Consider the following 12,693-nt stretch of genomic DNA (forward strand, 5'->3'; position numbering starts at 1 on the left):
TTCAAATTGTTGCAATTCCCTCTCAAGCTTTCCCTCTGTTCTTCTTCTTCTTCTTTTGTTTTTTTTTTTTGGTTTGTTTGTTTTGTTTTAAATAGAGATAAGAAGGACATTGCCATCGGAGAGTTTGGGGGATTTTTTGGAAAACTGGAAATCCGAAATACGTTTAATTCTACCACTATATTATTCACGCAGCATCTCAAATTTAAGCAAAAAAAAGGTAGAGCTCAACAACAACAACAAAGGTAAGGGGCCTTCTGTCCCTCACCATCGAAATAATGTGAACCAAGACAACTGTAAAAATTGTATTTGCTCTCTGTGGACACAACACACACTTGAGACTCTTACAGTGCATTCTGCCCAGATCCCAAGATTTTAGGGCTTCTTTTGTTACACCCTAACAATGGCTGTTTGAGTGTTCATTTTCTTAAAATCTACCGTTTCTACTAACAAACCCCTAAATGACTTTCAGCCTCCTCAGGAAACACAGAGTTTCTCAATTAAAAAAAAAAAAAAGCACCCAGATTACACTGTAATTGGATCAAGTTTATTAATCCCATCACACAATTATTTTCTTAAGCTCAAAAAACATTTACAAAGTAGTTAAAGCCCTTTTACAAAAACTACAACGAAGCTTCTAATGAATATCAGATCTTAAAATGGGGAGTCCAGCAGAGTATCAATATTTACCAATGACAGCCCTAAGTCAGAATGTTCTAGGCATCATAAAAACCAACAAATACTAGGTGAGCAGCCCTTTCAGAACTTTTTTTCTCGATGTAAGAGGGTACAATATATGCAGGGGGTGGGGGGGAAAGATGTAGATAGAGCAATATTTTAAAGGGCTTATTTCTAGATTATATAATTACAAGTGACTTTCCTTTACATCGCTTAAATTTTCTGTAGTGAACATGTACTTCTTCTGTAATAAGATGAAAAAGAACATAGAATTTGGAATCAAGGAGACCTGTATTTGAATCCATGCACTGCCACTTTCTGGCTGTGTAAACCTGGGCAAGTCAGGTAACTCCTCTGAGCCTCTATCTTCTCTTCCATAAAATAACTACCACCTCCCCCAGAGGGTGGTTCTGATTATTACGAAGATATGTGCACAAAAGGCTTAGCACCATTCCTGGCATATAAGCAAATGGTAGCTACAATTATTTCCCAGTATTACAATATGCAACCAAAAAGAATTTTTAAAGATTTTTGACAATTAAGGAAGTACAGTCTTCCCTTTATAAAATAAATAAGACACAGGGATGTAATAGACAGCGTAGGAAATATAATCAATAATATTGTAACAACTTTGCATTATGACAGATGGTAACCAGACTTAACGTGATAACCATGTCCTAATGTATAGAAATATCAAATCACTATGTTACACACCTAAAACTAATACAATATTATAGGTCAACTGTTATTCAATTTAAAAAAGTTGTCACATAAAATATTCATAGCCTTTTATCTGCTGATTCTACTACTTAAGAATTTAGAGAAGAAATGAGAACTACAAAGAAAATGCATGAATGTGTTTGCCAACCATGACAGTTTTAAAAAGAGAAAAACTGTAAATAATGTAGATTTCATTCAAAAAGTAATTAACTAACAGCATTATGGCACATTGCTGAATAATATACAACGCAGTCATGGAAAAGTATAATGAAAATCTACATTTACTACCATGGAAAGAAGTCTGTAATATGTGAAGTGAAAAAAGCTGATATGAGACAGGAATCATGATGCTATACTTATAAAGAAAGAAAGGTTTACATTTATAAATGTGTGTGTGTATTCCACTGGAAGAGGGGGAAGTGTGTGCAAGCAAACACAGAGAAGCAGATGGAAAGAAAATTAAAACCCCTATTATCCCACCACCAACTATTAACCCTTGAAAACTTGGGTAGAATTACAGGTCATTTTTATGCTTTTTTATTAATTCATCTGCATTTTATTTTTTCATATGTATTACCTCTCAAAATATTTTAAATGATTCTTTCCATTACACCTCTCATCTTCTCTTTAAGAAAATGTCACAAGGGGCGCCTGGGTGGCTCAGTCTGTTGAGCATCTGACTTTGGCTCAGGTCATGATCTCTTTCACGAGTTTCAGCCCCACATCAGGTTCTGTGCTGACAGTGCAATGCCTGGAGCCTGCTTCGGATTCTGTCTCCCTCTCTCTCTGCCCCTCCCCTGCTCTCACTCTGTCTCTCTCTCTCTCTCTCAAAAATAAACAAACATTAAAAAAATTTTTTTTTAAAGAAAATGTCACAAAACATGTGAATCTTAAATAGCAAAACTCTTTCAACTTTGTCAAATGAACACCCGCTGACAAAGCCACTACTGAAACCATGCACCTACCAAGATGTTCTGGGTCTGAGTCAGATTGTTTTGCACAGGAGGCCAAAGGTAAGTGTAATCAATCCTGTCTTGAAAGACCAACCACCAGAAAGCAGTTTCCCTGGGCACATAACATGTTAGTCCTAACAACCCTCATGACAGAGGGTTAGTTAGTCAATGTCTGGAGCAAAGTTCATTAGCAAATTCATGAATGAGAAGATGTAATTCTGGCTTCAGTACAGAGGCCTCCTATTTGAGAGCTTAAGTCTCTAGACCCGCCTTCCCCATCACAGGGAAAGCATGATTCAAGGAAAGTTCCCTGGAAGGTGTGTCATGGGCGTGAACTGAGGAGCACATGTGTGGGAGTGCAAACAAATTAGCAAATCTAAATGCATGAATAACAACATACAATGAAACTAGAGTTTAGAATTAATACTTGGGATGATGTGGGATTCCTGAGTGGCTCAGTCGGCTAAGTGTCCAACTTTGGCTCAGGTCATGATCTCAGGGCTAGTGAGTTTGAGCCCCTCGTGGGCTCTGTGCTGACAGCTCGGAGCCTGGAGCCTGTTCAAATTCTGTCTCCCTCTCTCAAAAGTAAATAAACATTAAAAATTTTTTTTAAAATACTTACGATGATGATAATGCAGAAAGAATAAATCTCAATCAGGGGTTTTTGGATTATGTTCCTTCAAAACACAGATGTTCCACTGAGAACAAACTGAGGGTTGATGGGGGGTGGAAGGGAGGGGAGGGTGGGTGATGGGTATTGAGGAGGGCACCTTTTGGGATGAGCACTGGGTGTTGTATGGAAACCAATTTGACAATAAACTTCATATATTGAAAAAAAAAAAAAAAACACTGATGTTCCAGAGCTGTGAGCAGATAAGGAGCTATTGTGTTCATAAGTGAAATTTTTAAATTTTATGTACTCCTCCCATAAATTATCCTTAAATCTTTGGTGCCTATCAATACTTGTCTTCTAGGAAGGTAACAGATGAAAATAAGTAGAAAATAAACATTAAAGGGAAAACTCACGTAGCCTCTTGAATATGTCATTCAAGAGGCTTATTTTTTTGTTTTGCTTTTTTTTTTTGGCGTCCTGAGTATATATGCCCCTGGCTATACCTATACTGCAAATGAGTAACTTAATGACTGTCAGCTAGAAAAGTATTCTTGTCATCATAATGGAACTAAATAAATAGATCAACATTTATTTGATGTAATAAATAATAAAATAAATAGATCAACAATAAATAGATCACTAAATAATAAATAGTGGCAACATTTAGAAGCTAAGCTCTGGGATGGAGTACTAGTTCCCCCATTACTCTGGACAAAACCCTACTCATAAGCCTCCGTTTCTTCCTCTGCAAAATGGAGATAAATGTACCTATACCTCATACAGGGTTGAGTGTGCATTAAGTGAGATAATGCTGTGATTAGCTAGTAACTAGTGCACAGCAAGCATTCAATAAATGACACCTGTTGACACCACCATCGTCATTACTGTGCCACATGATGTTCCCCAGAGCATACCTTGACGTAGCACCCCACCACCAAATCTCAGAACAACGGACAAAGTGCAACAATCTGCTGATTGGTTTGACCAGTTTGCTTCTCAGATTCTTCTTTCATAATTGGGTCAGGCAAAGTGAGCATCCTATTTATGGCAATCTAAAAATTTTCTAGTTTTTAAACAGTGATTATTCACCACCTACTAAACTATAATACTTAACACACTAATTACTACTGTTCAATTTTTGACTAATAGATATTCTTTGGAGAATATTATCAAAAGAAAGGATTATCTGAAGAAATTAAAGAAGATGAACTGAAATAAATGTTTGGATGGTAAAGTAAAGAAAAACCTACCATTTTCAATTTTGCTTTTTGGATGTGGTCCACTAAATGCTAAAAATTTTCCTGGAACAATCCAGTTGAAGTCACCATTTTCAACTCGCTGGCAGAATTTTGTGAGAAAAGAGAAGAAAAATATTTTATAATTCTTATACAACTTAGGAAACCCTTACAAACAAAGCTGGTTTTTACTCTGTTAGTACTATTGGACGTACATGAAGACAAAGTAATATAGCTTAAAATAAAAACATGCATCTGATTCTCAAAATTATATTTCAATACACTTCAGAAAAAGTTTTCTGTAGACTGTATGAAAAGTTAGGAAAACTTTATTTAAAGTGGGGGTACTTTGCTTAAAATAATTTTGTGTCCTGGCTACTCTGCAATGACATGAGATGAAAACAAATATTACTTGTCCCTGCAATAAATAAAAGGGCAAGAAGATAAAGGACAGAAAATATAAGCACTTTCTATGAACATGGTAAACATATTTTAAAGAATGAAAAAAAAATTATAAATATCAGGGTCATAGTGAACACACTTCCTTTTTTTTTTTTTTTTTTCTGTTTTTATAGGTGGCTACTGTTGTCAGGGCTGATTTTTAGACTGGGAAGCAGAAGGAGACAAGAGTGAGAACAGAGGATCATTAAACCCTCAAGTCAGCCAAGGTCTATGGCAGGAGTTGCAAACCCAAACAGCGACACGGGTCTGACAAGAGACATAAATAAAGGCAGGTGCGGGGCGCCTGGGTGGCTAAGTCGGTTAAGTGGCCGAATTCGGCTTAGGTCATGATCTCGCGGTCCGTGAGTTCGAGCCCCGTGTCGGGCTCTGTGCTGACAGCTCAGAGCCTGGAGCCTGTTTCAGATTCTGTGTCTCCCTCTCTCTGACCCTCCCCCATCCATGCTCTGTCTCTCTCTGTCTCAAAAATAAATAAACGTTAAAAAAAATAAAAAAAATAAAAGGCAGGTGCTCCTCAGCTCTGGCTAATTTAGTCACCTTGCAGGAAAGGCTAACTGAATGTGGCTGATTTTCTGAATGCATTTTCAGGTGAAATCTCTCTGTATGTAATGTTGACTATTTTAAGTTTTTAAATATTATGAAACTAAATAAAACACACCTGCGGGTCGACTTTGATCATCAGTTGTCAACCTCTGGTCTACACTCTCTAAAAGATCCTCAGAAAAGGCCTGAAGACCAGCATCCTCCCACTGCTCCATTATCTCCTCCACTGTCTTCCCTTCCCAACATGCCTCTAAACCCATGGAACACTGGGGCAGGGCTGAGGGTACCCAACATTTTGCAGGGAATTAGGACATATCTGTGCAATGCATCATAAAATACATGTGTCGCTTCTCCACATAAGCATTCTTTAGCCCACCTGCAAACCGCCCCCCCCCCCAGGCCCACCTTCTCCTCCCCATCTCCACCCTCAGGGCTCTCTAGCACTGCACAGATACCTCCCCAGGCTGGGAAGGAAGGCAGTTCTCTTTACTGGGCCAAGAGTATCCATTAAAAAAGCTCTCTCCTCCACCACTACATGGCAAAGACCTCAATGGTAGGAATATTTATCAAATACAGTCTACACTCTACCACAGGAGCTCTTAAGTATTTGTTAAATTAATTGGGAGTAATGCTATCAAGGAAACCTGGAACCTCTACTTTATTTATACTACCATTATCATTTCCCATTTTCATGAAAATCAAAAGTTAGCTGTACAATTTCTATGTTTCAAACGAGATGTTTCTTTCTAGTTAGCAAAAGTTATAAAAATGAAACTTTTCATGACACTATAAACGTCTGAATTGTGTTCATCTAACTGTAATAAATATAATATCCCCATAATGCCAGAAATAAAATCTTAGGAATACTGTGAGTGCTATCACATGCCAAGTTATATCTCAAGTATAACTATCTATTTATAACAATTTGAATAAAGAATCTAATATATAGCTCTATGATAATTAAACTTTTTCTTGTTTAAAGAAAGCAGTCTCTAATGTTCCAATATCCCTCTTAAATAATTAATAAACTTAAAACATTACTTAAAAATTCAAAAATAAAAGTATGTCCTAATCATCAAAAGGCTAAACGCAATTCTTTATGAACAGTAAAAGAAAACAGGTTTCTATGTTCACTATTTCTGTATCCTTGACCACTAGGTAAGCCTAGATAAATATATTGTGTTACGTCTGTTAATTTGGATTACAGACATCCATTTGGTTAAACAGTAACCTTTTATAATCAATCATATGGAGAAAGGCAATGGACTCACTAAGATACATTCACTCACAAAACCAAAAGAATACGTTTGCAAATCTGCCTACCCAAAAAGATAAACACTAGGTAATACTAGACTATATTCAGTAGCCTGGATAAGGCTGATGGAGTAAAAGAAATTTGGGTCTCAGATCCAAATCTGAAAAAAGTTAATAAGGAAGTTACAGCTTTTAACTGACTAATGTAACATAAGCTTACTTTGTTAAGGTTCCCAAATTAATATTTGTGCCTTCTATCACAGTGAATGATACAAATGTCAATATTTATCAATAATAAAATATTTAAGATGACACAAATTGGTTTTCTAATTAAATACACACACACACACACACACACACACACACACACACACACACACACACTTCAAAGAAATCTAAATCAGACAGGAACTTAAGGTACTTTCCAACCCTACCACATTTTATAAACAAACATCTCAGCAAGGGTGAGGCAAGAGGATGGTTTTCCCGCTTACATTCCAAAGCCTACAGCCTGCCAAGTACTACTTAGGAAAACTACACATTCTTCACTATAATAAAATTAAAAAAACAAAAAACAAAAAAACTGAATTCCTGAAACTGATACATTTAAATGTTAATATTCACTTTACTACAGGAGTCTTCAGTCTACAAAAGATTCGCCAGGTTTCTTTGAAATAGTTAACTGTGCTGGTGCATTTAAAATATCATCTGAGGGGCTCCTGCGTGGCTCAGCTGGTTAAGCATCTGACCCTTGATCTCTGCTCAGGCCTTGATCTCAGGGGTGTGAGCACAAGCCCTGCCCAGTGTGGAGCCCACTTTAAATAAATAAAAAAATAAATGTTTGGAAAACAAAGAACTCAAAGTTGCTTACAAAAAAGTAAATAGCAGTATTAAAACTGAAAAAATAGGGGCGCCTGGGTAGCTCAGTCAGTTAAGCATCTGACCCTTGATCTCTGCTCAGGCCTTGATCTCAGGGGTGTGAGCACAAGCCCCGCCCGGTGTGGAGCCTACTTTAAATAAACAAACAAACAAACAAACAAACAAACAAACGTATGTTTGGAAAACAAAGAACTCAAAGTTGCTTACAAAAAAGTAAATAGCAGTATTAAAACTGAAAAAATAAAAAAAGTAAAAGTAACTGACTTGAAAACATAAATTTTTACATCTAAGAAATATATCCATGCCAGTAAGGCATACCTCTGTTGTACTGGTCACAAAATATATTTTTCAGTCCAAATGCTGAAAATCAATTGGCCTTACACCACTGTAATAGACAGTAAAATAGAAAAGACAGACCTTGAGCTTAACAAGTACAGGATTGATCCCCTTTATCAACAGATAGGTTTCCTAAGACAACATGGACAAACTGTTTTTAAGCACATTTCAACATTCATTAAAACATTTGCTGAGCCTTTATTATACATTAACGACTATCACTCGGTGTCACACATAAAATAATAAAAAGTATCTTCTCTGTGATCTTAAGGAGTCTGAAAGCAAGTGGGAGTGACCAATAACAGTAATAATAATAGATGCAAATACATATTTACCACCAACTCTGTACTAGGCACTGCTCATTCAGTCCTTACAGAAATCCTATGAGGTGGGCGCTACTCTAGTCTCTATTTTACCCATTGCTACAGACTGAATGTGTGTGTCCCCTCAAAATTCACACATCAAAACCTAATCCACAATATGATGGTATGTGGAGGTGGGGTCTTTGGGAGGCGGTTAGGTCATAAGGATGGAGCCCTCACAAATGGGACAAGCATCCTTACAAAAAAGACCCCAGAGAGCTCCCTTACCCCTTCTACCATGTGAGGACCCAGGGAGAACACGGCCACAGAAGAAGGCCACCAGACACCAAACGTGCTGGTGCCTTGATCTGGCATCTTCCAGCCTCCAGAACTGTGAGAATGTTTGTTGTTTAAGCCACGCAGTCTATGGTATTTTTGTTACAGCAGCCCAAACTAAGACACCCATTTAAAAAAAAATAAAGAGTTGCATTAAACTTTGAAACGTGGGGCGCCTGGGTGGCTCAGTCAGTTGAGTGTCCAATTTTGGCTCAGGTCATGATCTCATGTCTGTGGGTTTGAGCCCCACATCAGGCTCTGTGCTAACAGCTCAGAGCCTAAAGCCTGCTTCAGATTCTCTGTCTCCCTCTCTCTCTGCCCCTTCCCTGCTCACTCTGTCTTTCTATCTCTCAAAAATAAACATTAAAAAAAAAGTGCTATAAGTATGTAAGAGGTTTAACAGTGGCACAAGACTATTTGAAAAAATCAAAAAGAACTAAAAGTCTCTTTTTATTCATTAAAAAGCACCTTCCTTGGGGCGCCTGGGTGGCTCATTCGGTTGAGTGTCCGACTTCAGCTCAGGTCATGATCTCACAGTTTGTGGGTTCAAGTCCCGCATCAGGCTCTGTGCTGACAGCTTGCTCGGAGCCTGCAGCCTGCTTCAGATTCTGTGTCTCCTTCTCTCTCTCTCTGCCCCTACCCCGCTAATGCTCTATCTCTGTCTCTCAAAAATAAATAAATGTTAAAAAAAATTTTTAATAAAAGCAACTTCCTTATATTTTCCTAACTTCTAAAACAATAAAATAGTGTTGATGGTATAGTTGTATTACATAAACACAAATATGCTGCAGTGATTGGTACTTTATGTGCTTAAAGCAAAGCAAATATTTGAGTTATTTGGTTTAAATTAAAATGGCATGCCATCTGGCATCTTAAATAATCAAACTCTAGATTTTTAATTTAGATTTGCTGTTGACAGACAGTGTGGTGGAGGGAAAGAGGAGGGCCCCATGTGGATGACTATTTCACCTCTGCTAGCTCCAGCTGGGGTGGGGAGACACTGATGGTAGAAAACACTAGTGGAGGGGCTGGGTGGCTCAGTGGGTTGAGCATCTGATTCTTGATTTCAGCTCAGATCATGATCTCACAGTTCTCGAGATCAAACCCTGCATCAGGCTCTGCACTGAGAGCATGGAACCTACTTGGGACTCTCTCTCTCCCTCTCTCTGCCCCTCCCCTGCTCACTCTCTCCCTCTTTCTCAAAATAAATAAATAAACTAGAAAAAAAAAAAAACACTTAGGGGACTGCTCCAGCAGCTCAAACCAATGACGCCTCTGCTGATGCAGCCACAGGGAGCACAAACCCAGTGTAAGTTTGCAGGTGCCCTCCAGTGCTCAAGACATGATTATTTGAGGCCACCAGCACATACACGATTGTTGAAAATTGGAAACAGGTGCCCTCACCCATGAAGAGTGTGTTCAACCACAAACCAGAACCCTAGAGAGCAGCAGCATTTCAGGTGGATAAAGGAAGAGAAAGTACTTGCAAAGGACACTGAGAAGGATGGCCAGAGACTCAAGGAAGAGAAAAGCAAGAGATGGATCCTTACAAGTTAGGGAAGGAAAGTGAGTATCCAGAATTAGAGAGTGGCCACAGGATAAATTAAGTAGGAAGAGGACCAAACACAACCATCTGGTTTTGCTAACTTTTGTATTAGCAAGGACAGGTCCAGCAGACTCACAAAAGTAAAGACCAGACCATAATCAACTAATGACTGAATAATAACAGAGTCAAGACTGCTCTCTTAAGAAGCTTGGAGGTAAAAGAAAGGATAGAAACCAAACAGCAATTAAAGAGGAAGGAAAAAAACCATGGGAAATTTCTTAGGACAAGGTAGACCTCAAAACATTTTATAGAGTCAACCAACATGACCTTTGAGCCAGCAATAGGTGTAATGGATTAACAGATGTGGAAACACTGGGTGCCTCCACATTTGCAGGTGCAGTGTCCAGGAAGGAATTTTGCTTCCTTGAACTTGTAGCCTTTGAGTGGTATACTCAATACTACAAGATAGCCCCAGGGAAATGCTTCTAATAGTTCTTTGAGTAGTCAAATCACTGTGGGAGGCATACCTCCACAGTTCCTCCAGGTGGTCAGGACATGCTCACATACCTGCATTCTGGAGCTTGCTTGACCCCAGTCCTATGGCAGGAATTCACAATTACAAGGGCAGAAATTCACATTTTTCCAGTTCCATAATCCATGAACAAGAGGGCAGACTAAGCAAGCAGCACCGAGATTACATTCTAGTTTGCTCTACAAACTCTAACCCAAAGCAGTCTTGAAACATCATACCTTAGGTGTTCAACAGCATTGAGACCTGCTGTTGACCTGAGGTGACACACTGAGCAAAGGAAAACCCAACGAATGTTATCAGTTCTCAAGGTACATACAAAAAAGCATCCTCAGGAGTCTACACCACCTGGTCAGTTTGACAATTTACTTATTAACAGCAATGAAGGATGACAAAGTCAACCTGGAGACAGTCTCTGCTCATATATTAAACTAAACTGATGTTACATGGACTCCCTGCTTGAAGATTATAATCCCTAGCAATCCTGTGTTACAAATAACTGGTTAAAAAAAAAATTTCACTATTAGAACACAGACTGGCTGGTAATGAAAGAATGAAACATCATTTATTGATGCTATCTACCATAGTTAATACCTTTTTCCCTTGGAGTGTTACTACAAAATCAGAATGAATTCTTAATTAATAAATCTTGGTCACTTTCATTAGAAAGTAGTTATTTTTAGCAAATTATATAAAATATTTTGAAATACGCTACACTCCTGTTTTTAGTATGCATTCGGTCATGTCTTTATTCTTTCATTTTACAAACATTCAATGACGGCCCACTATGAGCATACTATGCTACTGGTTACTGGTTACTTACTCAGACAAAGATGAGTAAGACTCGGTTCCTGACCTCAAGTAGCCAGAGTGCAGGGAAGACACAGATGTGTAAATAGAGCATCAAGCAACACTGTGTGAGAAGAGCTCCCACAGAGCTAAGAATAACTTAGACACATGCACATAAATATGGTGGGCAGGAAAGAAGGGATCACAGGCAGGAGGGGGGAACAAGAGCATGCCGGAAGGCACAAAAGCATGCAGCTGCGAAGCCCATGAAGGACTTAACATAAGAGACTGATATAATCAGACACAATTTCTAAAACATATACTCCGATAGTAATATGAACACTTGATGGAAGAGGCCCAAGAGTCAACAAAGACCCTTGGGACACCCGGGTGGCTCAGTCAGTTGAGCATCTGACTCTTGATTTCAGCTCAGGTCATGATCTTACAGTTGTGGGATAGAGTCCCACATTAAGCCCCACATCAGGCTCCATGCTCAGCATGGAGCCTGCTTAAGATTCTCTCCTTCTGCCTCTCTCCCCTGCTGTGCTCTCTCTCTCTCTCTCTCTCTCTCTCTCTAAAATAAAATTGAAAGAAAGAAAGAAAGAAAGAAAGAAAGAAAGAAAGAAAGAAAGAAAAGGAAGGAAGGAAGGAAGGAAGGAAGGAAGGAAGGAAGGAAGGAAGGAAGGGAAAGAGAAAAGGAAGGAAGGAAGGACCCATTCCCAGACATGCAGAATTGACCAATGCTTCCTTATAAACAGTTCCCACATGGGCTACATTATAATGTGGCTAAGATAATGTGAAATCACCTTCTAGAAGAGCAATGCTCTTTTACCTAAAGAATACCCTGTAGGTGAAAATAGCAATAAAAATGACTTACTGCTAGAAAAATCACTAGAATATCTCAGGAGCAAAATTTTCCACATTCAGCCTGTCATGAATGAATGAGAAATTCTGTGTAGACAACTAATCTGCTCAGCAAGAAAATGGGGCTTGTGGTGAAGGTCAAACATGATAAATTCACAGAACGAGGCAGAGGGATATATAGATTCTAAGATAGCAGATGGTAAGAATAAAGGTTCTCACCCCATACATGAAGAGATGAAATTACAGGAAACCTCTTGAGAAAGAAAAAAAAAAAAGACTGGACCCAGCAAATATACTGAGCAAATAGAAGGTATTTAATAAGTGTTCAATAAACAAACTGAAAAGTAATCAACTGAAGGCCACAAAGAATGTAATGCAGCTTCTTGTCCCCCATATAACAAAAGTTTATCTGTACACCGTTATTTCTGTAGAACAAAGCTTTCCAACAAAATGTAGATCCCTGGGCAGAGACGGGGGCAGCCAGAGTCCCCTAGGCCAGTCATCAACAGCTATGGGCTATGACCACAGGGTGCTGAGCAAATATTATTTTCCATGTATGCCTTGAGGAGAGAAACAAAAGGAAGCCCTACGCAGTGACTCCACACAGGCAGTAACCAGTCTTTCTGTCACCAGGTCTGCAGTAGCCAAGCATGGCTCTAA

The 12,693-nt window shown here is 38.7% G+C and overlaps 1 protein-coding gene across 6 annotated transcripts in view; it reads right to left on the reverse strand.

The window, feature by feature from the left end:
• Positions 1-12,693, reverse strand: part of CDC14A (cell division cycle 14A) — a 207,130-nt gene that overhangs the window by 90,200 nt on the left and 104,237 nt on the right. For all 6 annotated transcript variants that reach the window (XM_047870590.1, XM_047870592.1, XM_047870589.1 and 3 more), the window contains one exon: positions 4,212-4,299. In XM_047870590.1, the coding sequence (XP_047726546.1) occupies positions 4,212-4,299 (88 nt within the window). The remainder of the gene's footprint in view (positions 1-4,211; positions 4,300-12,693) is intronic.

The sequence above is a fragment of the Prionailurus viverrinus genome, chromosome C1 (assembly GCF_022837055.1).
Source record: "Prionailurus viverrinus isolate Anna chromosome C1, UM_Priviv_1.0, whole genome shotgun sequence".
Lineage (NCBI taxonomy): Eukaryota > Metazoa > Chordata > Mammalia > Carnivora > Felidae > Prionailurus > Prionailurus viverrinus.